This window comes from Melozone crissalis, unplaced genomic scaffold, assembly GCF_028551555.1.
Source record: "Melozone crissalis strain CALT ecotype California unplaced genomic scaffold, PUWL_Pcris_2 ptg000088l_1, whole genome shotgun sequence".
Taxonomy (NCBI): domain Eukaryota; kingdom Metazoa; phylum Chordata; class Aves; order Passeriformes; family Passerellidae; genus Melozone; species Melozone crissalis.
This window is the reverse complement of record NW_026535865.1, coordinates 2350963-2378022: the sequence shown is the minus strand read 5'-3', so window position 1 is coordinate 2378022 and position 27060 is coordinate 2350963. Positions and strand designations below refer to the sequence as shown.

The window sequence follows — 27060 nt, the reverse complement described above, 5'->3', positions numbered from 1 at the left end:
CAGGGGGATCCAATCCCACCCTGCCTGCCCTGCAGAGACACCCCGGGCACGGGCAGCACCAGGACCCCGAGCAACAGCAGAGCAGCCCAGGAGCCTGGCATGAGCCTCCCCGGGGGCTTTGGGACCCCCTGGATCAAAGGTGACCTGAAAGGACTCATGGAAGGAGCTTCTTTGGGCCTCCTGCCTTCTCCATCCCCACCCAAACCCCTCTGCAGTTCCCCTCCACTCGTGGTTCTGGGGATCCCCGTGAACAGAGTCGTGTCCAGACTGTGCAGCTCTTGGGTTAATGGTTTTATTGAAAGCAAATCAAGAGAGAAGAATAATCTGGGTTATGGAACCAGGCTGCAGCTGTCCTCAGAGGGACATCAGGGACAGACCCCGACCTCAGCCAGCCCAGTGCCATCACTGGGGTGGCCCAGGAGGTGCTGGTGACAGAGCAGGGCTGGAGCCCTTCACCCAGGGGATCCCTGCAGGCCTCGCCTTCTCCGAGTCGCTTTAGGAAGGAAACACAAGAGCAATATCACACAGCCAGAGATGTTCACAGCCCCCAGCCATGACAGGTTTCAGTATTTGCTAAATCAACAGTGGTTAAAATAAACGATTTTCATTTTTAATAAGGTATTCAAGTGGAAGTTTTTAAAATATAGGGTAAAAAAACAAAGGAAAATGAGAAAAGCCCTTGTCCCTGGTTATGTGTTTTGTCCCTGGTTTTGTGTTTTGTCCCTGGTTATGTGTGTGTGTGTTTTCAGGGTTCATCCTGCAGGGCTGTGAGGTGGGACTGGTGGGTACCAACCTCCAGCCCTGCAAACCCCGAGGAGGTGCAACCAGGACAAGCCCAGGAGCTGCTCCCAAGGGTTTGGCTCGGCTGGAAGATGATCTGGGGCGGGCGGCCCGTGCTGACGCCGGCGGGGACACGGAGCAGGTGCTCTGGCACCATGAACGGTGTGAGCAGCCCGGGAGCCGTAACGGGATCGCTCCCTCCCTCCTCCCCTCGGCCCGGCGGCGGGGTCAGCGCGGGGTGAGCAGATGTGACCTGGCCGGGAGCCCCAGGACACGGCCAGGCTCGCACAGAGCCGTGTCCCCAGGGCAGGGCTGGGCTCCGCCAGGGGATTTGGGCTCTTGCTCTGCTGTCACAGGCAGAGCCGTGTGGCCAGGGGGGTCCTGTGGGCTGGAGAATGGCCAGAGGATGCTGCAAGGCTTGGAGACACCAGCAGCTGCCCTTCCCTGCACTACAGAGCAGAGAGTGAGGGATAAACAGGAATGGTCCTGCCTGGATCTGCCAAGCCTTGTCCTCCCCCATGCACCCAGCAGAGTCACCACGGACACCCCCAGCAGCAGGAGGGGACATCCCCAGTGGGACACGGAGCAGGGACAGGCGTGGATGAACCCAGAACCAGAGCGACGCTAACGAGCCAAACCATGGGGCAAGGACACACGGGAGAAGCACCAGACCCGAGCCGGGAGGGCGAACCGGGAGAGGGGCCGGGGTGGGGCGGGCGGGGAGAGGCCGGCGGGAGCCTCACCGGCAGCCGCACTCCTCTGCCACCATGTTGGGGAACTTGCGGATCTCCAGCCCGTCCGAGGACAGGCTGATGATGAGCTGGTCCGAGTAGCGCACGGGCACGCAGCACGGAGCCCTGCGCAGCGGCGAGCCCTGGTCCTGCATGCCCAGCAGCAGCACCGTGTGCGAGAAGTAGCTGGGGATGCGTGTGGACAGCGGCAGCCGGCAGGGCCCCTCGCAGTTGTTGGCCGCGTACATGGTGGGCATGATGACGAAGTGGCTGTCGCGCAGGTCGATGGTGAGCTCCTGCAGGCGGCAGTGCCCCTGCTGCCGGGCGCTGCGGTTCTGCCGCTGCACCTTCCTGCGCTCCTGCCAGCGCGCCCGCACCGACTGCAGCGCCTTCAGCAGCAGCAGCGTGCGCAGCTTGCGAGAGCCCGGGCCCCGCTCGGCGGCCTCGGCCTGCCCGGGCTCCGCGGGGTAATAGCAGAAGGAAAGGAGGTGCTGGAAAAGCGCCGCGTTGGCTTGGAAAGCCGGGATGTCCCCGAGCTCCTGGATGACCAGCTGCAGTTTGCCCATGAGCAGCTGCAGCACGGTGCCCTCCGGCTGCCAGTCCCCCAGGTGCTGCTCCAGCACGGCCCCGCTGTCCTGGGGCAGCAGCAGCACCGAGGGCTCCTCCGACTGCACCAGCCGCTCCAGCGCCGCCTCCTCCGACAGGTTGAGCAGCTGGTGAGGGAGGGTCTCCATCATCTCGAAGTCCAGCCAGTGGTGGGCGCTGGGCTGGGGGGGCGGCTCGCTGGAGGAGCTCAGGAGCTGCCGGATGAAGCGGCTCAGGGTTGCCAGGAACTGGGCGCTGCCCCCGGGTGCTGGGTTGGAGGTGTTGGCCTGGCCCGGGGCCGTGGGGGTCGGCAGCTCCTGGGGTGGGCTGCAAGGAGAGCACAGGGAGAGTCAAGGGGGTCCCACCAGGCTGTGCCCTACAGCCATCCCTGTCCCACAGCTGGGGCTGCCTCTGCCCCACTTCATCCCCCAGCCCCTGCGTTCTCCCGCGCCTGCAGCAACAGCCACAGACCTGAGCTCTGGGTACGGAGCCGTGTCCAGCACCCCCTCAGCAGAGAGGTAGGAGGATGGGGCCAAAGCCTCCTCTTCCTCTTCTTCCTCCTCCTGCTGCCGTGACTTGGCCAGCAGCAGCAGCACCGGGGTCATGCGGGTGAAGCATTTGTCATCGGAGCCGAACAGGAGCTGCTGCACCTCCGTGCGGGGCAGGGGGGCACCTGCTGCGGCCGCGAGAGGGGAGAACGTCGGTCTGGGGCCTCCTGCGTGTCCCCACCACCTCTCGCGGGCCTGAGAGGACCCCAAACGCCCAAGCGAGGACACGAGGGCGGGGATGCTGCTGTCCCCAGGGTCCCCCCGTCCGTACCTCCGGCGCCGCCGTGGATGCTCAGGGAAGCCGAGAAGCGGAGCCGCTCCGCGCTGCGGGTCACCGAGGCTGCGGCGGCCGCCAGGGCCAGGTACTGCGTGTCCCTGGAGAGGCAGAGCCTCTGCTCCGAGGCAGAAAGCACAGAAACCCCGACGGAGCGAGTGAGTGCGACATCACGGGGGACACGCTCACCTGAGCCCCCGCGCGGTCCCTGAGGGGCCCGGGTCACCCGGCCCAGGGAGCGGCCACAGGGAGGGTGGGGAGCGCTGAGAGCTTCACCCCCAGCCCCAGAGCTGCTCCGGGGTGCAGGCAACCCAGGGAACCCCCAGGGGCAGCGTTCAGCACCCCAGACCGGGCTGGGGACCGGGGCAGCCCCGCTGGGCAGGGCGAGAGCTCCATCTTCAGGCACGGCGGGAGCGGGAGATGGGGCGGAGCTGCTGGGAGGGGACCGCAAAGGGACCGGGAGGGTTGGCCAAGGGCTGGAGGGGCGACAAAGGGGCTGGGAGGGGATTGTGAATGGATTGGGAGGGGATGGTGAATGGACTGGGAGGAAGGATGAATGAATGGGGAGGGAGCTGGAGGGGCTGCGGAAGGGACTGGGAGGGATGACAGCGGCACTGGGACACCCCCGTCCCTCGCCTACTCCCAGCAGGGCCCGGACCCACCTGGTCCCTCGGCAGCCCCGGGCCCGTGGCCAGCAGCTCCCGCGGGTGCCCGGAGCCCTCCCGGCGGCCCAGGTAGAAAAGCATCACGGCCGCCTGCAGCTCTCCCACCGCCCGTCCCACCTCCGCCTGGAAAACCAGCTGGAACCGCAGCTTCACCTGCGCCTCCCACTGCACTGCAAGGGGGGAGACACGGCCGTGAATCCCCTCCCGAGCGTGGGGAAGGGGCTTCGGGCCCAGCGCTGTCCCCGTGAAGAGACTGGAGCCGAGGGGGAGAAGGGACGCAGCAAATCCCGTCCCCGGCTCCAGGGAGATGGAGAGCGGGACACACACCCCGCACCCGGCGGGCAGGGAGCTGCCTCCCCCAGAGCCCATGGAAATCGGCTTTCAGTGCCTCGGGAACGCTGTGGGCACTGCCCGGGGCAGAGGCACCTCCCCGCTGCCCGGCACTGCTGAGTGCAGCTGAAAATCCAAAGCCAGAGGCAGAAAATTTCAGGACCTCTTGTTATAGATTAAATTGGAGGCTGTAACTCCCTGTCCAGGACGGGGATCACCCCCGGGATGGGACAGGGGAATGTATGTTGAGGATTTCCCATAAGGCTGAAGCTGCAGGAGCTCCACAGCCCCAAGAGTGGAGATCAGCAGGTGCTGGGTTCCCAGCACAGCAGGAGCAGCTGGGTCTGAGCCCCTCCTTTCTCCCCAGAGCTGGGAGGGGACCCAAACACAGAAAGTGAGAAACACTCATGAGAGCAGAGCAGAAGCCACCAAGAATCATAGAATGTCCTGAGCTGGAAGGGAATCACCAAGAATCACCAGTCCCACCCCTGTCCCTGCACAGACACCCCAACAATCCCACCCTGTGCACCCCTGAGAGTGTGTCCCAAACGCTGCTGGAATGTGGCACTGGGTGTTGGACAGATGGCAGAGCCACGCTGCCATCCTCACCTCCTTCAAAACATGCCCAGAAACGTTTCACTCCATCACTTCGCTTTTTAAAGGGAACCCAACCCCCAGATTTAATTCTGTGTTTAAATCCCTGACTCTGGGCCAGCAAACAGCACCACCACCACCCCGAGCCTGCATCCCTACCCTCCCTGCTCCACCCCAGAGCCTGCAGGGCTCTCCACCAACCTTCCTCCAGGTGCAGGACCAGGAATCTCTCCAGGCCGGGCTCCAGGACGTGCTGGTGGATCCTCTGCAGGGGATGGGGAGCAGCCCCGGCCTCCCCGGGCCGGCACAGCCCGAAGGTGCCCGGGAAGTTCCCGTCCCAGCTCCGGCGCCGCCGCAGCAGTTTGATGAAGCTGCTCTCGTAGTGGCTGAGCACTCCCACCACCTCCAGCTGCCTCGGGTGGGCCCCGTCCTGCTCCATCCTCACCCTGCACACGGGCCCCTCCAGCCCCCCGAGGGGCCAGGGCTGCGGGCGAGAGCGGGGCCAGCCCGGGCCCTCCTCTTCCTCAGCCACTCCCTGCGGGCATTTGGCTCCCTTTGGCTCAGCCTTGGAGAATGGGCGAGTGGCAGCAGCTCTCCTGGACCTCGGTGACTCCTGAGAGCTTCCATTGCTCACCTTTCTCCCTTCTGCTTCCAGCAGGGAATCCCTTCCCTGGTTCCTGGGCAGAGCTGCAGAGGGGAGCAGCAGCAGCAGGCACAGCAGGAGCCCCCCGAGAGCGCTCATGGTGCCACCTCAGCTCTTCCCTGGAGCAGCTCAGGATCCCAAACAACCTCGGCAGAAGAGGGAGGACAGCTCTGCCTTTTAACCACGGGTGGCCTTGAGTGGCCGAGGCACAGCCACCTCCCCTGAGCCGCCCCGGGGCTGTCGCGCTGCGGAGCAGCGAGGGAGGTGGCAAAGAAACTTTGTTTTGTTCTATTTTTGGGTCTACAGCTCGTTTTGGAAACGTGCAAAGATCGAAGCCGTTGCACTGGCTCGTAGGGATGCACGGCCTTGACTTTGGATGTTTTCTAAAGGAGGATGAGTGTCTGGAATGGGATCCTCATGGGGACTGGCACGTACGACCCCATCAGCGCGGAGAGCCAGAGCAGGAGGAGGGGGACAGGGGTAGATAATGGGCTGAAATCAAAAGTAAATGTATGGAAAGTATTCCTTCTTCTGGCTGGAAAACCTTCACCCTCAGCTCAACAGGCTGCCCTGGAATAGGGATTCATCCTGGGAATGGGAATCATGAGGGGCAGCAGCAGCTTGAGGACTTTGAGCACTCAGTGCCTCCCATAGAAAGTCTCACACACACCATTCAGATTTCTTAATATAATTGTAAAGACCTTTCCCTCCATGAGATGCCCAGACCCACTGGAACAGCTGGAATTGCCAATGCCAGGTGGTCTAAACCATCCCAAAAGAGTTCCTGATTTTGGGGAAATGTCCCAACAAAAAAGTTCCAGATCCTTCCCTGAGTTTCCAAGTATTTGCAGTCTGGAGCTCTGGATCATCAGAGAAGGATGGAGCACCCAAACTGGAGCAGGACATGGACACAGAGAGGCCTGGAGGAGCCTGAGGTCACTTCTACAGGGGGTGACAAAGGCTGGGAGCTGCTCCATGGCTGGAGCCAGGCTGGGAGAGCTGGGGTGCTCACCTGGACAGGAGAAGGCTCCAGGGACACCTCAGAGCCCCTTTTGGGGCCTGAAGGGGCTCCAGGAGAGCTGCAGAGGGACTGGGGACAAGGCCTGCAGGGACAGGACACAGGGAATGGCTCCCACTGCCACAGGGCAGGGCTGGGTGGGAGATTGGGAATCAGGAATTGTGGAATCCATCCCTGGAATGGATTTCCCAGAGCAGCTGGGGCTGCCCCTGGATCCCTGGCAGTGCCCAAGGCCAGGCTGGGCAGGGCTGGGAGCAGCCTGGGACAGTGGGAGGTGTCCCTGCCATGGCAGGGGTGGCACTGGATGGGATTTAATGTCCCTCCTGTCAAACCAGTCTGGGATTTTTAACTGACTGGGACCATCTCAGCCCAGCAGAGGAAGGCTTTGATTTCCCCATCAAGGGGGTGCAGCTGCAGAGCTCCCATGGCCCCTCAAACAACCAGAACTGGTCAGGAACCCCAACCCTCACCATGCCCTCACCCAGGATCCCCCACTGACCCCCCAGTTCAGAAAGTGGGAAAGGGCAGAGAAATGGCAGAACTGCTGCTGCTGCTGCTTTTTTATGGGAACCATAAAAATGGCTGGAAGGAAACATTCAGGATAAATAAACCCACAGAGAAGTAAAAACTTGCCTGAAAAGAGCTGGCAGTGGGAGAAGGGCACACAATAAAATCATGTGACAGCAGGTGCTACACCATGGTACTGCCACTTAATGAATTATAGCAATAAACTAAGATTTAATATCAGTGACAGGAAACTTTCTGTGTGAATGAACAGAGAATGAAGTGAATGAACAGAGATGAACAGCTTTGGTTGAATCAAAACTGATCAATGGGGGGTAATTAATGGGGCAGCCTGAGGGGGATTCCTCAGGCCAAGAGAGCTGATGGAAGGATGTCTTGAAATTCCCAATTCTTTGCCTCCTCTTTGGAGAATTTCCAAAATAGCCTGGTTATATTTTATCTCCATATATATATTTTTATATATATATTTGTATTTGTATTAATATATTTTATATTTATATATTTTGTATCTTTTTATTTATATATTTATATACTTGTACTTATATATTTTATATATTTATATATAATTTATATATTTGTATTTATATTTTTATATTTTTATATTTTTATATATTTATATATTTTCATATATTTATATATTGTATACATTTGTATTTATATATTTTATATATTTGTATTTATATGTTTATATATTTGTATTTATATATTTTGCCTATTTGTATTTATATGTTTTTATATTTTATATATATATATATATATATATATATATTATCTCCTGTATCTAAGGAGTGAGGAAGCTGACCCCCAAAAGCAGCACAGGAAAGCAGAGGGAAAGGAGAATCAAAAACCTTTTAATGAACCTACAGAGTTCAGCCATCTTTGCAGAGGTACAAAAAGGATCTGTTCCCTGGATGGGGGGTGAGCTGCAGTTAAAAAGACACAAATCCCCCGGGCTGGAGCCCAGGAGGGGCCTCAGTTGGAGGGAGGAGGAGGAGGGATGGTGCCCGGCCCCTCGGTGGGCAGCGGCGGCCGCAGCATGGGGGGCAGCGGGGCAGGGGGGGGCACCCCGGGCGCTGGGGGCAGCTGGGGGGGCACTGGGGGGGGTGGCACCGGCCCCGAGGGGGGCATGGGGGGCAGGGCCATGCCCCCGGGGGGAGGGGGGGGCATGGAGTCGGGCAGGGGCGGCCGCGGGGGCAGCCCGTTCATCAGGGGAGGGGGCGGCGGCCGCTTGACGGTCGGGGGCCCCGGGGGGAGGTTTGGGGGCGCCGGGGGCTTCTCCATCTTGAAGTGGAACTGAAGGAAGAACTGGGAATGGGAGAGAAAAGGGAACAATTAATGAATCAGGGATTGACAGAATGCTGGAGTGCCCTGAGCTGGGAGGGACCCTCAGGGAGCACTGATCCCAGCCCCTGTCCCTGCACAGACACCCCAAACCCACCCTGAGCACCCCTGGGAGCTCCTGCAGCTCTGGCAGCCTTGGCACCATTGCCTGGAGAGCCTGGGCAGTGCCCAGCACCCTGGGGACAGCTCTGTCAGCACCCAGGAGCTGCTCTCTGCCCCAGAGCACAGCTCAGACCCCTCCTGTCACCCCCCTCAGATGTCTCAACCCTGGCAGCATCTGTGACTGGCACCAGTCTTGTCCCAGATTTTAACTCCTCTGGACTCTGAGGTTCCTGTGAGGGGTGGGAGCCCCCCCAGGCACTGTTCCCCAGGCTCCCTCAGGCAGGTGTGTGCAGGGAACACAGGGCACAAAGTCAGGGAGAGGACACAGTGCTGCACATTTATCATGGCTGGGAAAAGCCAAACCTAACCCTAACCCTAAGATCAACCAGTCCAGCCATCAGCCCAGTTCACCACTAAACCATTTGTGGCCACAAATGTCACATCCACGTGTTCTTGAACACTTTCAGAGGAGGTGACTTCACCCCTGCCCTGGGCAGTCTGTCCCAATGCCTGACAATGCTTTCAGTGAAGGAATTTTCCCAATTTCCAACTTAAACCTCCCCTGGCACAGCTTGAGGCCGTTCCCTCTGGTCTCGTTTGTTCCTTGGGAGAAGAGCCTGACCCCCTCTGGCTGCACCCTCCTGTCAGGGAGCTGTAAGAGCAAAGTTCCCCCTGAGCCTCCTTTCCTCTTTTTCTCTGGGTATTTATGCCCCATCCTGCTGCTGCCAGAAACTGAATCCTCTCTGAGATCCCCCACAGGAGGATTTCTGTCAGCTTTTAGTGCTCAGGTGCATTTAGAGAATGGAGATTTCAACAGCAGGACAGAACTGATGTCACTCTCTCAAGTTGCTCTGCTCCCCTTAAGGATAAACATCACAAAACCTCAGTTACCTGTTTGGTTTCTCTGTTCCAGTGAGTCCAAAACTTTCCCTCTGCTTTATCAATTTCTCTGCTTGGCACCTGCACCAAAAGAGAACACAGAGCTATTCTTAGCAGCACCAGATTAGCTCAAAGGCCCTTTTTAGCCCCAGAGCCTGAGAGATAAGCAGAGTTATTCCAGGCCTTGCAGGGTTGTTATTAGACAGAGGTGGGGGCAGGAAAGAATTAAGTTACTTCCCTATCGGTCAAGGACAAGCAGCAAAAATCCCTCCCTGAACATCTGCACAGAGGCTGAGGAGTGAAGCCCAGGAGGCTCCTGCCTGTGCCAGACTCTGGGAATTCACAGCTCCCCAGGGCTCAGCACAGTCTGGTTTTCATGCCAGAGTCCTCCACCAAACCTCAGTGGGGTTTAAAGACTTCCAGCCACGTCTTCCTGACCCCCCCTTCCACTCCATGAGGGTTAGCACAGATATCAGAGAGTTCATTAGGAATTAATTACAGAATGTCCTGAGCTGGAAGGGACCCTCAGGGATGATCAGTGCAGCCCCATCCCTGCACAGCCACCCTGAGCAGCCCTGGGAGCTCCTGCAGCTCTGGCAGCCTTGGCACCATTGCCTGGGCAGCCTGGGCAGTGCCCAGCAGCCTCGGGGGGCAGAACCTTGCCCTGAGCTCCATGCCAAGGCCTGGCACAGCTGCAGCCCTTGCTGGGCTCCTGTCCCTGTGCCAGAGCAGAGCTCAGCCCCTGCCCCTGTGCCTGCCCTGGGGAGGAGCTGCAGCCCCCGAGGAGCCTCCCCTCAGTCTCCTGGGCTGCAGCTGAACCAGCCAAGTGCCCTCAGCTGCTCCTCAGCCCTTGCCCAGCTCCGTGTCCCTCCTCTGGGCACTCTCCAACAGCTTTGGGTCCTTCTGATCTCGTGGTGCCCAAAGTGCCCCCAGCACTGGAGCTGAGGCTGCCCCAGGGCAGAGCAGAGTGGGACAATCCCTCCCTGGGCCTGGTGCCCCCAGCACAGGGTGGCCCTGGTCACACCCAGGCAGTGTCCCAGGTTTCCCTGGCAGCCTCACCTTGAAGGCAATGGTCTCATAGGGCTCAGCTGCCATCAGCAGGTACTGCCAGCGCCGGTCCGGGGGCTCGATGCGCTGCTCGTAGGCCGACATGAAGCGGTGCCGGGGCATGATGCTCTCTGCTATCTCTGGGTAATCGATCTGGGGGGGCAGGAAAGCATCAACAACCCCCCCTCTGTACCCCCAGCCCTGCTCAGAGTCACAGAATTGCAGAATGATGAAGTTGGGAGAGACTTCTGTCACAGATGCATTTTATGAAAAATCTTTTTGCTAGGATTTTTTCTCCTGAGAAGCTGAGAGGCCTCCGAAATTAAATGTAAACAATAACTTAAAAAAAACCCAAAACAATGCAACAGATGCATCTTTGATTGGTCCATGTTGGTTGTTTCTAATTAATGGCCAATCACAGTTAGTTGGCTCAGACTCTCTGAGAATCACGAGCTTTTGTTATTCTATTCCTTTCCTTTCCTTTCCCTTTTTCCTTCCCTTCCCTGCCTTCTGATGAAATCCTTTCTTCTATTCTTTTAGTATAGTTTTAATATATACTTTTCTTTTAATGTAATGTATATCATCAAATAATAAATCAGCCTTCTGAAATACGGAGTCAAGATTCTCATCTCTTCCCTCATCCTGGGAGTCCTGTGAACACCACCACAACCTCTCCTCTGCACCCCCAGCTCTGCTCAGAATCCCAGAATCACAGAGAATCAGAATCCCAGAATAATGAGGTTGGAAGAGACCTCTAAGATCATCAAGCCCAACCTATGCCCTAACATCTCAACTAGAATATAGCACCAAGTGCCATGTCCAATCTTTATTTTTAAACAAATCCAGAGACGGTGATTCCACCACCTCCTTGGGAAGAGCATTCCAGTACTTTATTATTCTTTTGGTGAAAAATTTCCTCCTAATATCCAACCTGCACCTTCCCTGATGTAGCTGGAGGCTGTGTCCTCTGGTTCTGTCAGTGCTGCCTGGTGGAAGAGACCAACCCCACCTGTCTGCAGCCTCCCTTCAGGGAGGTGTAGAGAGCAATAAGGGCACCTCTAAACCTCCTCCAGGCTAAACAGCCCCAGCTCCTTCCCACATTCCTCACAGGGTTTGTGATCCCAGCCCTTCTCCAGCCTCGCTGCCTCCTCTGGATGTGCTCAAGCATCTCAAGGTCCTTCCCAAACTGAGGGCCCAGAACTGGACACAATAATCAAGGTGTGCCCTCACCATTGCCAAGCACAGGGGCAGAATGACCTCCCTGATCCTCCTGGCCACACCATTCCTGATCCAGGCCAGGAGCCATTGGTCACCAAACACATCCCCAGTGTGGAGCACACCCAGAGCAATCCCCAGTGCAAAGGAAATAAACAGCAAAGGAAAGGCTGAGAATCTCACAATGGTTTGGGAGTAAAGACCCCAAACTGAATTAGGGGAAATTTAGGAGAGATCTTGGGAAGGAATTGTTCCCTGTGAAGGGTGGGAGGGCCTGGCACAGGGTGCCCAGAGAAGCTCCATGCCTGGAAGTATCCAAGGCCAGGTTAGAGCAGCCTGGTCTCATGGAAGGTGTCCCTGCCCATCACAGGAGGATGGAAACAGATAATTTTTAATTTATTTTTTTTCTTCTGCCCAAACTCTGCTGTGATTCTCATCTCATTCCATCTCAAAAATATCCTCCTCCCACTACACAGCCTGACAGCTGAGCTCAGAGATTTGCTCAACACAATCAGCTGCAGCAGCAAGGAAGATAAGGCCTCCTTATAATTATTGATTTATTAGATCCTGCAAAGAACTGCTCATTTAGCAGCAGTGTGACCTGGAAAACCCTGACAAGGAGAGTTTGAACCCCGCCCTTACCTGGAAGAGAAGGCTCTGCTGGCCTGTTTCTGGGTCTCTCTGTTTGGTCACTGTAAAAAAAATAAGAAAGCTGAGAACATGCTCCAGCAGAGTGAGAGCAGCATTAATCTGCATTAAATTTTCCAACAATTAAGTATTACAAGATTTTTCTCCTGTTTATCAAACAAAATGTCACAAAGCTACTTCTGTAAGGTGGGCAGGCCCTGGCACAGGGTGCCCAGAGCAGCTGGGGCTGCCCCTGGATCCCTGGCAGTGCCCAAGGCCAGGCTGGACAGGGCTGGGAGCAGCCTGGGACAGTGGGAGGTGTCCCTGCCATGGCAGGGGTGGCACTGGATGGGATTTAATGTCCCTCCCAACCCAAACCAGTCTGGGATTGTGTCACTGCCATGGGCAGGTTTGGGTCCCTCACCCCAAGGACACTGTGGGGTTGGGGGTGTCCAGGGGAGGGAACAGAGTTGGGGAAGGGTCTGGAGCACCAGGAGAGGCTGAGGGAGCTGGGAAGGGGCTCAGCCTGGAGAAAAGGAGGCTCAGGGGGGCCCTTGTGGCTCTGCACAGCTCCTGACAGGAGGGGACAGCTGGGGGGGTCAGGCTCTGCTCCAGGGAACAGAGACAGGATGAGAGGGACAAGCCACAAGCTGTGTCAGATTTAAGTTGGAAATTGGGAAAATTCCTTCCCTGAAAGGGCTGTAAAGCACTGGAAGGAGCTGCCCAGGAATCCCCATCCCTGGGAGTGTAAAAACACCTGGGGACATGGTTCAGTTGTGGCCTGGGCAGTGCTAAGTTTACTGTTGGACTCAATGACCTTAAAGGTATTTCCCAACCTAATTTAATGATTCTCCTCTACTGAAGTTCAGCTGCTATGGGACAAAGCACTGGTGAGATTAAAAAGCCAAATTTTGTACTGAAGGCCAAAAAACCATGAAAAACATAAAAAAACCCATGAGTTCTGCAAGGAGTGAATGATTTACAGCATTAATGAAAGGTGCTGCAGCACAAGAGAAGGAGAAGATGAGATGCCATCATCTCCTTGGCAGCCTGAGACACACCCATGTATTACTGAAGTGCTTCTCCCTGCCTGTCAGCCATAAAAAGAAGTTCCATGAGCAATTTAAACAATAAAAAGGTTCCAGGAAAGAGCCCAGATCTTATTCATGGGCAGAGCTGCTCAAAAGATCAATGAATAATTCACATCCCACCAGGCAGGGACTGCCCATCAGGGAGCTCCTGGGCTCACCTTTGTAGCCTGGGCGCCCAATTTTCACAAATTTCTTCACTTCCACTTTCACCTTCTCTGGGGCAGGCTGGGCTGGGGCTTCCTTGGCTTCCTTGGCAGCTCGTCGTGCCCTGGGGATGAATTCAGAATTAGGAATTATTATTTCTAAAGGAAACCCAGGAGCAGTTTGAATCCCTCAGCACAGCATTCCACAGGAATCATGCCAGAAAATCCTGTTTTATCCCCAGCTGTATCCATCCTCCCCCTCAGCTAAAGGTTGTCACTCAACCATCTGATCCACCCTCACCATGACCTTGGGGCCAGGCTCCACAGATGGATTGGAGAAAACTTGAAGTCTTGAAATCAACATGAAACCAAACCCACAGATCAAGCAAAGCAAACTGGATTCCTTAAAACAAAACCTAAAAACTTCTCTAAATCCATATTGACAAATTCAGGTCACAGAATTTTGGAATCTCCTGAGTTGGAAGGACCCACAGGGATCAAATCCCACCCTTGGCCCTGCACAGACACCCAACAATCTCGCCCTGAGCATCCCTGAGAGTGTTGTCCATACACTGAGAGGTCCTCCTAACTAGACTCAGACAATTTGCTTTTAAAACTCCATCTCCCTCTTCCTTTAGAAATTTCACAACTGGATATGAATTTTAGCTTAAAATGGAGATTTTCAGCACCATTTTTCAAGCAGATCCAGGCTGTGCCTCCTGGCTGCATGAGGAACCACAGAAAAATAACAATCAAGCAGAGTGCAGTGGAGATAAAGGACTACAGTCACCCAAAATCATATTATTAAAGTGCTTCAGTAACGGAGAATAAAGTTATTTTAGAGGATAACTTACAAATTGGTCTGATGCTTCTTCCCCTGGGTGTGTGCTAAGTAACTCCCCTGAAATAAAAACCAAGGTAGAAGTTAAATGAAGCCATGACTGAAACATTCCTGTCACAGGGTGGTTGCAGCACTCCCTGACAAGGGTGTTTTAATCCTCAGCACAGAGGAATCTCACTCCAAAAGTGCAGATTGCTCTCAGCTTCTGAGCTTGGGTTATAAGATATGTGTGTATTTTATTTCTTATATATTAGAAGTGGGGCAGTCATTTTTTTGTTAATTGGGCATTTACTTTATCTCTTCTACAGCTAATCTTCCCTCTGGGGAGATATCTTTTGTTAATGGGCTATTGAATCTCACTTCATAACTGATAAAATGACATCATCTCCTTGTGAGATGTCCTGCAAAGGGGGAGGAGCTGAGCATTCTTACTTGGATATAATCTGAGATTTAGAACACTAGAAGAAGTCTTTCTCTACTAGGTTCTATGAAGAACAGCTTTATTTTTTACTGAATTCTCAGAAGACCAAGCTCATCTACACTACTGAGCTTTCAGAAGAAAACTACACTCCTCAACAAGATCACAGCTCCCACTGTCAGGTTTAACCACCTGTCCTAGATGGCAATGTGTGTTCTGTCCCCACCTGTCAGAGCTGGGGCAGTTCTCTGCTGTTCTTGGGGCAGTTTTTTCTTTATCTCTCCCACAGCCAACCCTCCCTCCAGGAGATCTCCGCTGTCCATGGCCAGAGTGTCCCTGCAGGGCTGATCCCATCCCAGCATCCCATGGGGAGATGCTCTGCCCAGGGGAGGAGCCAAGCATTCCTACCTGGATCCAATCTGAGGTTTGGGACACCAGAAACAGTCTTTCCACTGCATTCCCAGAGGAGCAGCTGCCTTTCCCACTGGATCTTCAGAGGAAAACTCCCCCCTTGTGCAGGATCCCTGCTGCAGCAGAGCCACAGCTGGCACTGCAGGAGGGCTGAGCCCCCATGGGATGGGGCTGGGTCACCACCCTGGCACACAGGGGCCAGCTCCTATCCTGACTCTGTGTTGTTTTGTATTGCTGCATTGTTAATTTTATTTTAATTTTCTTCCCTAATAAACAACTGTTATTCCTGCTCCCATATCTTTGCCTGAGAGTCCCTTAATTTCAAATTTATAACAATTCACAGGGAGGGGGTTTAAATTTTCCATTTCAGGGGAGGCTCCTGCCTTCTTTAGCAGACACCTGTCTGTTCAAACCCAGACACCATCCCTCACATCTCAGCAGTCACTGAAGCTCCTGTTATTCCCAAGTTGCTGCTGCTGGGATCAGGACAGGCAGGTGTTCCCTCACCTCATTGTTGTGCAGGGTCAGGCAAAGCTTGCACTCGTAGGAACCCAGATGATTTTTCATAAAATAGGGGTCCTGGGGAAAGAATGATGGACAAGTTATAAACAAAATCCATTGGTAAAGCAGGAGAATAACCAAAATACTGCAGAGTTCTGCACTGGAGGAAGTGGTTCCTCCTCCTGAGGGTGCTGGCACTGCCCAGGCTCCCCAGGGAATGGTCCTAGTCCAAGGACAGAGCTCCAGGAATGTTTGGATTCCACTCTCAGGGGTGCTCAGGGTGGGATTTTTGGGGTGGCTCTGCAGGGCCAGGTGCTGCACTGATGTTCCCTGAGGGTCCCTCCCAGCTCAGGAAATCCCAGGATCCTGTAGCTGAGTTCAGATTTTAAATTAACAGCACAAGAGAGCTTCAGGAGAAGAAAACAGAGAGAGAACCAACAGCAGCTGTGTGCATTGGTGACAGAATCCCCAACGGCAGCAGGAAACACCAGAACCCAAACCAGCCCTGGGGAGACTGGAAATAGATGGGCACACAAGAGCTGGCACCTCCTTGTCACTCTGTCCCAAATATTCCTTATTCAACCCCCACATGCCCAGAAACAAAAGTATTTAAACCCAACCCACAGCTCAGCCTGGACACAACAAGGCTCTGGGGTGACCACGGAGCCTAAAGGGGCTCCAAGAGAGCTGGAGGGGAACTTTGGAACAGGACAAGGAAGAATGGCTTCAAATAGACCAAGAATAGATTTAGTTGGGATATTGGGAAGAAATTATTGGCTGTGAGGGTGGGCAGGCCCTGGCATGGATTTTCCAGGGCAGCTGTGGCTGCCCCTGCATCCCTGGAAGTGTCCAAATCCAGGCTGGTTGGGACTTGGAACACCTGAGACAGCTGCAATGTCCCTGGATGAGCTTTAATGCTCAAACCCTGCCATGATCCCATGGATGTGACCCTGCACGGTGTCCCCAGGGCTGTGGGGTCCCTGTACCATGGATGTGACCCTGCACGGTGTCCCCATGGCCATGGAGGTCCCTGTACCATGGACATGTGACCCTGCACAGTGTCCCCAGGCCAGGGGGTCCCTGCACCATGGATGTGACCCTGTCCCCACGGCCTGGGGATCCCTGTACCATGGATGTGACGCTGTCCCCATGGCCCTGGGGGTCCCTGTACCATGGATGTGACCCTGTCCCCAGGCCAGGGGGTCCCTGTACCATGGATGTGACCCTGCACAGTGTCCCCATGGCCCTGGGGATCCCTGCACCATGGATGTGACCCTGTCCCCAGGCCAGGGGGTCCCTGTCCCATGGATGTGACCCTGTCCCCATGGCCATGAGGGTCCCTGTACCACGGATGTGACCCTGTCCCCATGGCCATGAGGGTCCCTGTACCATGGATGTGACCCTGTCCCCATGGCCACGAGGGTCCCTGTACCATGGATGTGACCCTGTCCCCATGGCCATGGGGACCCCTGTACCATGGATGTGACCCTGCACAGTGTCCCCATGGCCATGAGGGTCCCTGTCCATGGATGTGACCCTGTCCCCATGGCCATGAGGGTCCCTGCACCATGGATGTGACCCTGCACAGTGTCCCCATGGCCCTGGGGGTCCCTGTACCATGGATGTGACCCTGCACGGTGTCCCCATGGCCATGAGGGTCCCTGTCCATGGATGTGACCCTGTCCCCATGGCCATGAGGGTCCCTGCACCATGGATGTGACCCTGCACAGTGTCCCCATGGCCCTGGGGGTCCCTGTACCATGGATGTGACCCTGCACGGTGTCCCCATGGCCATGAGGGTCCCTGTCCATGGATGTGACCCTGTCCCCAGGCCAGGGGGTCCCTGTACCTTGTTGATGTCGATGGTCTCCAGGGCCAGCTGGCGGAGCCGCTCCCGCCGGTCGCGGTTGCTCTCGGAGGCCGAGGCCACGCCCCCGCTGCCCGTTTTGCCCCCGGGCCGGTGCTGGAAATCCATGGCGGGGATTCCTGGCCTTCAGCACCCCAAGAAATGGACAGTCTGGGAAAGAAAGGGATAATTGAACCACAGGATTGTTCAGCCCAGCAGCGAGGATGGGGAGGACACGCGAGACGTGCCCTGGGCATGCAGCACAGGATGCAATCCAACATGGAGCACACCAGGAAAGTGGAGTAAAAGTATACAGAAAATCCCCCCGGAGCCCTTCCCATCTCCTCAGCCACTCCCAAGCCAAACAGCCCCACCAGAGGCCCCCAAGGACCCCAAACAGGAGCTTTCCCCCCTCACCTGAGGCACCAACAGCCTCGAAGCTCTCCCCCCTGTCCAAACCAGATCTGCTGCTCCCCCACCACCCCAACACCCCCCAAAGCCCCAGGGCCACCCTCCCACCATGGGAGGCTCAGAGTCCCCCGACAACAAGGCTCTGAGTGTCCCCAAGCCCCAGGTGAGGTCCTGGAGTCCCCCCCAAACCGCCCCACACAGTGCCCAAACACTGGAAAGACCTTTGAGGAACCTCAAATCCTTCCCCACAGAGCACCCAGTGTCTCTCCCCCAGTCCCTCTCCAGGCACATCCCCCAGCAGCTCCAGTCCTGATTCTCCACTCAAGGCCCCCTGACTCCCACTGATGCTCCCCATATTTCCAATCCTCCCCTGGCCCTATCCCAGTTTCCCACTTGTGATTCTCCAGTTCTCCCAATCCCTCCTCACTCAGTACTCCCAGTTCTATCCTGCTCCTACCCCTGGTTTCCCAGAGCACCCAGCTCTCCCAGTGCCTCTCCCCCAGTCCCTCTCCTCTAACTCCAGTCCTGCTTCTCCTGATCCCCCCAGTTCTCACAGTTCTATCCCCATTTTCCCTGTCCTGATTCTCTCCAGTACCCCCAGTCCTCCCGCCCAGTTCTCCCAGTCCCCCTCCAGCAACTCCAGTCACTCCAGTCCTGATTCTGCACCCAGGTACCCCCAGTCCTGCCCTCCCAATGCTCCCAGTACCCCCAGTGCTGCTCTGCTTCTACCCCAGTTTCTCACTCGTCATTCTCCAGTTCCCCCAGCCCCACAACTCCAGTTCTCCCAGTTCCCTCCTTTTCCAGCATCCTCAGTTTCTCCAGCACCCCCAGTGCTCCCACCCAGGGCACCCAGTTCCCCCAATACTTTTCCAGTAACTCCATCCCAGTTCTGCACTCAGGGTCTCCCAGGTGCTCCCAGTCCTGCCCCACTGACCCTCCCAGCAGCCCAAACCCTGCCTGGGCCCTTCCCCCAGTTTCCCACTTGTGATTCTCCAGCTCCCCCAGCCCCATCACCCAGGCCGCCCAGTTCTCCCAGTCCCTCCATACCCAGCTCTCTCAGTCTGCCCTTTCCCAACACTCCCAGTCTCTCCTCACCCAGTTCTCCCAGTTCCTCCACACCCACCATTCCCTGTCCCTCCTCACCCAGCACTCCCGGTCTCTCTTTACTCAGCTCTCCCAGTCCCTCCATACCCAGCTCTCCCAATCCCTCCTTCCCAGTTCTCCCAGTTCCTCCATACTCAACTCTCCCGGTCCCTCATTCCCAGCTCCCCCGGTCTCTCCTCACGCACCTCGCCCGGTTATCCCAGCTCCAGTTCTCCCGGTCCTGCCCGGTTCCCCTCTCCCCTCACGGCCCCCTCCCCCTCTCGGTACCTGCGCGCGGCCGCGCTCTCTCCCCGGCGCACGCGCGCTCCCGTCCCTGCGCATGCGCGCTCCCGCCTCCCCGCGAACCCTTCCGGCGGCTCTGAGGGCGCTTCCGGCGGCGGCGGCGCCGCCCGGGCGGGGCCATGGGCCGGGGCGGGCCCGCCATGCGCTACAACGAGCGGGAGCTGCTGTCCCTGGCCCGCCAGCCCGCCGAGAAAGCGGCCGAGATCCGCATGAGCGTCCCCAAGAAGGGCAACGGTGAGGGGGAGTCCGGGCTGGGCTTATTGGGGTGGGAGCAAGGCAGGACCGGGGGTACTGGGAGGATCGGGCGGGACCGGACTGGGAGTAGCTGAGGGCTCTGAGTGGGGAATCAGGGCTGGGGATACTGGGGAGGGAGCAGGACAGGACTGGGGGCACCTGAGGGGCCCAAGTTGGGAATCAGGGCTGGGTTTATTGGGGTAGGAGCAGGGCAGGACAGTGGGAGGATCAGGGGGGCGCAGGACTGGGGGTACCTGAGGGCTCCGAGTGGGGAATCCAGGCTGAGGTTATTGGGGTGGGAGCTGGGCAGGACTGGGGGTACTGGGAGGATCGGGGGAGACAAGACCGGGGGTACCTGAGGGCCCCAAATGGGGAATCAGAGTTGGAGTTATTGGGGTGGGACCAAGACAGGACCGGGGGTACCTGAGGGCTCCGAGTGGGGAATCAGGGCTGGGGTTACAGGAGAGGGACTGGGAGAGCTGAGGGTGCTGGAGGATCCGGGCTGGGAAAGTGGGAGCAGTGGGCGAGGAGGGACTGGGAGAACTGGGATGGTGGGACTGAGGGAACTGGAGAATCACCAGTGGGAAACTGGGTTAGCACCGAGTCAGGACTGGGAGAGCTGGGAGTACAGGGGAGGCAGGGGGTGTGGGGAGGAAGGTGAAGGTGGCTCAGGAGTGGGGATTCCTGGCGGGCCCCGACTGCAGAATCAGGACTGGGGATACTGGGGAGGGACTGCGAGAGTGCCATGGATGGTGGGGATGTGGGGACTGGAGAATCACAGGTGAGAAACTGGGAATAGGACTGGAGGTACTTGAGGGGCTTCGACTGCAGAATCACAACTGGAGTTACTGGGGAGCAAGGCTGGAGAGGGACTGGGGAGCTGGGAGGGAGGATTGAGGGTGTTGGAGGATCCAGGCTGGGAAACCAGGGCAGCACTGGGAGCACTGGGCAGGGCACTGGGGGCACTGGACACAGGGGATGGGTGGGACTGGCTGTACTGGGTGGGCAGCACTGGGAGCACTGGGCAGAGGTGGATGGGTGGGCATGACTGAGGGCACTGGGCACGGCACTGGGCACAGGGGCAGGGTTGGACTGGCTGGGAGTGCTGGGAGGCAGGACTGGGACAGGCAGACTGGGAGGGCTGGACTGTGGGAATGGGGAGCCCCAGTGGTGGGATCCAGTCTGGGCGTGGAGGGAGGTTCTGAGGCTGGGCTGGGCTCAGGGAGATCTCCCGTTTCCAGGGGATCTGGGGAAGAAACTCTTCCCTGAAATCTCCCAGCAAATTCCCTTGCAAACCAACCCTGGTTTCCTGCTCACTCCCTTGTGCTGAGCCTTTCCTGCTGGACTTTGTCCCTGGGGGTGACGCCCAGCTGGCAGCTCCAGGTGGGGCTGCTGGGATCTGGAGCTTTTCCTGGAGTGCCTGAGGCCCCGTGGTGCTCCTGGGAGCCCTCCTGAGCTGCTGCAGGAGCTGCTCTGGGGCTCTGTCACCCCGAGGCCACTTTGTCACCCCCAGGCAGTGTTTGGGGGGTGCTTTGGTGGGCTCAGGGCTGGCAGAGGTGCCCCCTGTGCCCCCTGACTCAGCCCTGCCCGCTCCCCCTGTCCCTGCAGTGCTCAAGAAGCGCCTGGTGAAGCTCGTGGTGAATTTTCTCTTCTATTTCCGCACTGATGAGGCCGAGGTAGGGACTGAGCTCCTGGCTGGGGTTTGTTCCCCTCCTCCTGTGTTCTTTTTGTGTGCCTGGGTTGTGTGGGCTGGGAAAATGGTGCAGGAAAATGGAGCAGGGTCCACCTTTCCTCTTCCACCAGCTCAGCAGGGCTGCAGGAGAGCTGGAGAGGGACAAGGGATGGAGGGACAGGACACAGGGAATGGCTTCTCTCTGAAAAAGTGACATTTAGATGGGAAAAAATCCCATTTAGATGGGTAAAAATTTCATTTGGATGGGGTATTGGGCAGGAATTGTTTTCTGGCACAGCTGGGCCTGCTCACCTGGACAGGAGAAGGCTCCAGGGACACCTCAGAGCCCCTTTTGGGGCCTGAAGGGGCTCCAAGAGAGCTGCAGAGGGACTGGGGACAAGGCCTGCAGGGAGACAGGACACAGGGAATGGCTCCCACTGCCACAGGGCAGGGCTGGGTGGGAGATTGGGAATCAGGAATTGTGGAATCCATCCCTGGAATGGATTTCCCAGAGCAGCTGGGGCTGCCCCTGGATCCCTGGCAGTGCCCAAGGCCAGGCTGGACAGGGCTGGGAGCAGCCTGAAGGTGTCCCTGCCATGGCAGGGGTGGCACTGGATGGGCTTTGAGGTCCTTTCCAACCCAAAAAGATCTATAAAAGACAAGATAAATCAGGTTTTCAATCCCTTCCCTGCTGTCTGATTTGCTTCTGACACTTTGGTTCACTTGGACAAGGATTTCCTGTGGTTGCTCTCGTTCATGGCCATTGTCACCTGTTGTCCCCAGGTCCCTGAGTTTTACCAGGTGGATTTTTGTCCATCCTGAGCTGCCCCAGCTCCTCTCCCACTGTTTAACCCCTTACAAGGCTCCAGCACAGCCCTTGCACAGCTCAGTGTTGGTTCTTCTGGGTGTCACAATCAATGTTTCATCTTTGATTTTAAAAGCAAAAGTTCTCTGGTATCACAAAGACCAGGCTGAAGGTAATTAACACCTAATTAACAAATGCAAAGTGCTACAGGTGACACTGGCATGAAAAGGTTGATTAAAGAAACATGAAATATGGTGCAATCAGAATGAATTATTTAAAAGCAGCACCAGCTTGTGAAAGATGCCTAAAAGGCTCCAGGGAAGCCCTGTGGGTTCAGCCCTCGTGGTGTTTGGGCTCTGTGGGTTCAGCCCTCGTGGTGTGGGGGCTCTGTGGGTTCAGTCCTCGTGGTGTTGGGGGCTCTGTGGGTTCAGCCCTCGTGGTGTGGGGGCTCTGTGGGTTCAGCCCTCGTGGTGTTGGGGCTCTGTGGGTTCAGCCCTTGTGGTGTGGGGGCTCTGTGGGTTAAACCCTCTCTCTCTCTGTTTTCCAGCCCATTGGAGCTCTGCTGCTGGAGCACTGCAAGATCACCAAAGAGGAGGAGAACGTTTTCTCCATCAGTGAGTGCTGCCTGTGCTCCCTTTGCCTTCCCCTGGTGGCACAGGGGGAAGGAAATGTTGGCACTGCTCAGTTCCTGCTCTCCCTGTTTCCCTGGGGGCAGCTCAGCCCTTCCCCTCCTTTTGGGGTCACTGCCCCCAGACCTTCTCCTCTCCCTCTGTGGGGTCAGGGTCCTTCAGGTGGGGTTCAGACTCTGCTCCCAGGGAACAGGACAGGAGGAAATGAGCTCCAGTTGTGCCCAGGGCAGGTTTAGGTTGGATATTGGGGAAAAATTACTCCCCCAAAAGGTTTGGAAGCACTGGCACAGGCTGCCAGGGCAGTGTGGAGCCACCGTCCTGGGAGGGTTCAGAAGATCTGTGGCTGTGACACCTGGGGACAGGGGTGAACCTGGTGGTGCTGGGCTGATGGTTGGAGTTTTCCAACTTCACCAGTTCCTCAGCTGTTCCTCCCTGTGCCCATGGCCCATCCCAGGGGATCTCAGGGATGTTCCATGGCACAGCCTGTGGGGTTTGCACAGCAGCACTAAGAGCAGCCAGGCCCCTGTGGAATCCCTGGCAGGGGGAGCTTGCTTATTGACAGATCTGCTCTGTGCCGCTGCATTTGATCCAAAAAAACACCCTGGAGAGGCTCAGATAAAGCTGCTCCAGCCCCATCCTCCCCTCTGTGTGTCCTTGTGCAGCTGCACTCCCCTGGGAGCAGCCTTTCATCCCCTGTGCCAGAGGTATGTGGCCACAATAACAGGATGTCTCTCCAAGGCCATCCCTGTATCTTTTGGCCTGGCTGCCAGGCACAGCTGTGGCTCTGCTCTGTGCTTCCCTCACACAGCCTGAGCACACTGAGCACCAGGGGCTGCATTCTGGGGTTTGGGGAGCTCTGGGGGGGCAGGATTCCTGAGCAGGGTTAAACCCAGCAGTACCCACAGCACCACGGGCTGGATTTTGGGGTTTGGGAGTGTTGGGAGCTCTGGGGGGGGCAGGATTCCTGAGCAGGGCTAAAATCAGCAGCTGGGTTTATCCTGACCCAGGGGTTTGGCAGCAGCAGCCCTGAGGGTGAGCTCAGCAGAGCTCTGGGACAGGAACTGGGGGCATGTCCTGGAGTGGCACCAGGACCTGCTCCCCAAGGTGGCAATGCCATGTGAGTGTCACATCCCCAAACTCCTCCAGCAAAAGCAGCTCAGGGCCTGCTCCCAGTGCAGTTTAACTCCTTGGTTAGCCCTGCAGGTATCCCAGTTCCTCCCTCAGGGCTGTTTCTCACTTGGATTTAAATCCTGCTGTCTTTGCAAGGGGCCTCAGGGAGTCAATCCTGGAATTTGCCAGTTCAGGTCACCCTCAGTTTGGGAAGTTGCTCTTCCCAAGGTCTCAGGCTGCTGTGAGCTGGGAAATGCTCTGGGCAGCTGCCCCAGGCACCCAGGGAATGGGAGAGGGGGTGAAAGTGGGGGTTACAGACTCACTCCCAGCTCATCTTCGTTAACAGAGCTGCTAATTGTGGCCTGGCAGAGCCAGGGGAGCAGCAGCAGCTCTGCCAGGACCTGCCTGGAGCCTTTTCCCTGTCCCTGGCAGGTTTCATCGAGGAGCCAGAGAGGAAATACTGCTTTGAGTGTGCCACGGAGGAGCAGTGCCAGGAGTGGGTGGAGGCACTCAGGAGAGCCAGGTGGGCTGAGCCCTCAGGGCCAGGGCAGGGCTGGGGGCTCTGGGCTGCTCTGGGAGCAGGAACTGGGAGGGCAGTGCTGTCTCCTCCCAGACACGCTTCCCTCAGCTCTAAATAGCATCTGGAACTTGCCCACATCCTTCCCCTGCTCTGTTCCTGTCTTGCAGCTACGAGTTCCTGAGGAGGAGCCTGATTTTCTACAGGAATGAGATCCAGAAGATGACAGGGAAGGTGAGTGAGTCCCTGCAGGGGGACTCAGGTGTGACAATGGCTCTGGGTGCCAGCAGGGGCTGTCTGGAATGGAACAGAATGGGATCCAGTCTGGTTGTGGAGGGAGGTTGTGGGGCTGGGCTGGGCTCAGGGAGATCTCCCATTTCCAGGGGATCTGGGGAAGAAACTTCCCTGAAATCTCCCAGCAAATTCCCTGGCAGCAGCAGGGGCTGTTGCTGCCAGTCCTGCCCAGGCTGTGTGTGGGAAGGAGATCCCAGATCCCATAGGGAGCTGTGATCTGCACAGCCAGACCTGAGCACCTTGTCCTGGGTGCACAAATTCTGGTGCTCGAGCCCTGGGTGCTCACTCCTACCCTGATGAACACATTCCAGTGCTGGAATGGCCCAGGGTTTGGAGCTGGACAGGCCCAGAGCTGGCCTGGTGTCCCAGGGGCTCTCTGGAGCAGCTCACACCACCCTGGCACATCCATGGGTGGAGATGCTGCTCAGCCACGCCCTGCCAGGTGCCAGGAGCATCCCAGCTCTGGGGAGGGAGGTGGCTGTGACCCCCCTGGACCTTGGCTGTGTCCTGTGTGTCCCAAGGGCTGCTGGGCTTTGTCTGCATCTCACTGGTGCCTCCCTGTGCTCCCCACAGGACCCCCTGGAGCAATATGGGATCTCAGAGGAAGCTCGATTCCAGCTGGGAGCACACAGGGAGCTGTAACCCTCCCCTGCTGCAGCTCCCCACACCGACCACCTGACTTTTTTATTTATTACCCAATCATTTTGTATTTTTTTAAAGGAATTCCTTGCACATTCCCAGTGCCCCAGCTGGGGGGGCTGAGCTGTTCTGGGGGTGCTGCAGTGGGAGTAGAGCCCCCAGGCCTGGGGCTGGCAGAGCCCCCAGCTCCTCCAGGCCATGCTGGGCCCAGCTCCCCCCTCCTGCTCAGCTCCCCTGGCTCAGGATCCTCCTGCAGTCCCCCAGGCCCATCCCTGGGGTAAGAGGATGTGACTGATGCATTTCTGGGCTCCACATTAACCCCCTCCTGCCCTCCAGGGACGAGTGGGAATTCCACAGCTCCAGCTGATGGAGAGAAGCATTGCAGCCCTGTGCAGCCTTTTGGGGTCTTCCTTTCCCTCCCCTGCAGTTCCTGGGGGCTGGATGAGCCCATCCAAAAGGACAAAGCTGCAGAGCAGGAGGGAACAAAGGCAGGGAGGGATCCCTGTGTGATCCTGCCTGCCTGCAGAGCTCTGCAGTGATCCAGATGGAGGAGCTGGCAAAGGCAGGAGCTGCTCCCTTGGCTGGAGGATGGAGCTGCTGGACATGCACCAGCACAGCCAGGCATTAACCCTTCATTCCCTGAGCCACTGCTGCAGCTTTTCACCCCTCTGTGTGTCCCATTTGTCCAAAGGGACAGACCAAAAACTGTGCCAAGGTGCCATGAGCTGCCAGGGAAGCAGGGCTGCAGGGAGGAGATCAGGGTAGGAACATCCCCATAGGATCAGCCCTGGCTCTGCACCAAGGAAAACTGCCCAGACATGAGGGATGAGGACACTCCCCACACCCAGGGCTGCTGCAGACCCGGATTCCCGACTGCCTGAGCAGCTTCCCTGGACCCAGCCTGGGAAAACTCCCAGGAAAACTCCCAGGAGAGGCCTCTGGGAAGGTGCCAGGGGTCCCTGTCTGAGGCTGCTGGCAGCAGGAGGGGCTGGGGCAGGGTGGGGCCTTTGGGAGCTGCAGCTCTGGGCGTTGTTCCCCTCCAGCTGCCCAGCCCAGGGAGGGGGTGGAGCAGCCTCTGAGCTGGGCTTGAAAGGAATTTTGGGATCTTTTTTGGGAATTAATGCCCAAAGCAGAGCCCACACTGCAGCCTTTGCTGCTGTGTGGCTCACCACACAGCAGGCGATGAGAGTTAGGCAGTCAGTGGTGCTGCTCTCTGCTGCTTGCCTGAAAAGCACTGGGCTCGAGTGGCTGAGCAGCCTGAAGGAAAACGCGCCCGAATTCTTGGCAAGTCTGTTCTTCATATGGTGGAGGAGGCTGCCAGAAGTGGGAGAAGACAGAGAGCTGACTCTGAGGAGCTCAGCATATGGGTTTGCAGCATTGGAGGCACCAGGATCCATTTCTCCATCAAGCTGAAAGCAGCAGTCACTGGTTCTTGCTGTTGGACCAGTGCTGCTCCTGTGCTTTTTGCAGCCAGCTGACAGAGACCTATTTTCCAAAGGTTCTACTTTCCAAGCAGGAGCCAGTGTGAGGTAAAGAGGGCGTTCCCTCTTTACCTCATGCAGCTGAGCACCAGGGGTGACTCCTGTCACTGAGGCTTTAGTTTTGATCTCAAAGCTGAGATTTTTCCCTTTTCCCTCCCCAGATCTCCCTTTCCCTTGAATCATTCCAGGTGCTTGCTCCAGAAATTACCAAAATCAGGCAAGGGCAGCTGCCCTGAGGATCAGCTGAGGGCAGCAGGGAGGGAGCAGAGTCCAGGGGGGGCTGCAGACAGATGGCAGCTCCAGGGGGCATCCAGTGAGGGATTAAGAGCAGGACACACAGGAGCTGTGCTTTAGGGAATCAGTATCCTTGCATGACTCCAAAGGGCATTTCAGTCCTGCATTTTTCCAAAGGAGAGCTGAGTTCTCAGCTGGGCCTGCCACCACTGTAGCAGATGTGTCACCTGTGCCTTGCAGGCCACCTCTCCCCAGGTGCAGCTGCCACCCTCCAGTGTCACTGTGCAGAAAATGGGTTTTATTTGCTGTTCCAGGGAACAGTTGGGTGAGCAAGAGCAAAGCCCAACATTTGAATGTTCATCACCAATGACATTTCTTACCTGAATGTACAACAAAAGCTGTGAAGAGTTCCAGGGCCAGGGACTCAATCCATTGTGGGGCAGGGCTGGGACACGGGGTGGGATTTAAGGATTTAGGGAGGGAGGTTGGTACT

General features: G+C 56.9%; 3 protein-coding genes across 4 annotated transcripts; 1 reads left to right on the top strand and 2 right to left on the bottom strand.

Moving 5' to 3' along the window:
* Positions 1-1519: 1519 nt before the first annotated feature.
* Positions 1520-6102, bottom strand: AMH (anti-Mullerian hormone). Its single transcript, XM_054290962.1, has 5 exons — positions 4709-6102; positions 3581-3753; positions 2916-3036; positions 2568-2772; positions 1520-2423 (listed from the first exon to the last, which is right to left on the bottom strand). The coding sequence occupies exons 1-5, from the start codon at positions 5247-5249 to the stop codon at positions 1520-1522; spliced, it is 1944 nt and encodes a 647-aa protein (XP_054146937.1). The 5' UTR covers positions 5250-6102.
* Positions 6103-7523: 1421 nt separating this feature from the next.
* Positions 7524-19004, bottom strand: SF3A2 (splicing factor 3a subunit 2). Of its 2 annotated transcripts, none has more exons than XM_054290955.1 (9): positions 18938-19004; positions 17159-17326; positions 15316-15387; positions 13993-14039; positions 13154-13263; positions 11920-11969; positions 10075-10215; positions 9028-9096; positions 7524-7998 (listed from the first exon to the last, which is right to left on the bottom strand). In XM_054290955.1, exons 2-9 carry the CDS (start codon positions 17282-17284, stop codon positions 7666-7668), a joined length of 948 nt encoding a protein of 315 aa, XP_054146930.1. In that variant the 5' UTR covers positions 17285-17326; positions 18938-19004; the 3' UTR covers positions 7524-7665. The 2 variants fall into 2 exon arrangements, with proteins under 2 accessions (XP_054146930.1, XP_054146931.1); XM_054290956.1 differs by lacking the exon at positions 18938-19004 and adding an exon at positions 18856-18904.
* Positions 19005-19062: 58 nt separating this feature from the next.
* On the top strand, positions 19063-25843 carry PLEKHJ1 (pleckstrin homology domain containing J1). The gene is made up of 6 exons (XM_054290960.1): positions 19063-19186; positions 20795-20862; positions 22211-22277; positions 23835-23925; positions 24090-24153; positions 24787-25843. Exons 1-6 carry the CDS (start codon positions 19072-19074, stop codon positions 24853-24855), a joined length of 474 nt encoding a protein of 157 aa, XP_054146935.1. The 5' UTR covers positions 19063-19071; the 3' UTR covers positions 24856-25843.
* The last annotated feature ends 1217 nt before the right edge of the window (positions 25844-27060 follow it).

What these genes read in the sequence shown, in the direction of transcription:
- SF3A2 (XM_054290955.1), bottom strand. Translation starts at nt 17,284, where the DNA reads ATGGATTTCCAGCACCGGCCCGGGGGCAAAACGGGCAGCGGGGGCGTG. An exon ending in AAGAAGCATCAGACCAATTT is followed by an intron (nt 13,264 to 13,992) that starts GTAAGTTATCCT and finishes ATTCATCCCCAG; the next exon opens with GGCACGACGAGCTGCCAAGG. An exon ending in GGAACAGAGAAACCAAACAG is followed by an intron (nt 7,999 to 9,027) that starts GTAACTGAGGTT and finishes TCCCATTCCCAG; the next exon opens with TTCTTCCTTCAGTTCCACTT.
- AMH (XM_054290962.1), bottom strand. Translation starts at nt 5,249, where the DNA reads ATGAGCGCTCTCGGGGGGCTCCTGCTGTGCCTGCTGCTGCTGCTCCCC. An exon ending in GGTCCTGCACCTGGAGGAAG is followed by an intron (nt 3,754 to 4,708) that starts GTTGGTGGAGAG and finishes CCCCCCTTGCAG; the next exon opens with TGCAGTGGGAGGCGCAGGTG. An exon ending in CGGGGCTGCCGAGGGACCAG is followed by an intron (nt 3,037 to 3,580) that starts GTGGGTCCGGGC and finishes GCCTCGGAGCAG; the next exon opens with AGGCTCTGCCTCTCCAGGGA.
- PLEKHJ1 (XM_054290960.1), top strand. Translation starts at nt 19,072, where the DNA reads ATGGGCCGGGGCGGGCCCGCCATGCGCTACAACGAGCGGGAGCTGCTG. An exon ending in CGTCCCCAAGAAGGGCAACG is followed by an intron (nt 19,187 to 20,794) that starts GTGAGGGGGAGT and finishes CTGTCCCTGCAG; the next exon opens with TGCTCAAGAAGCGCCTGGTG. An exon ending in GAGGCACTCAGGAGAGCCAG is followed by an intron (nt 23,926 to 24,089) that starts GTGGGCTGAGCC and finishes CCTGTCTTGCAG; the next exon opens with CTACGAGTTCCTGAGGAGGA.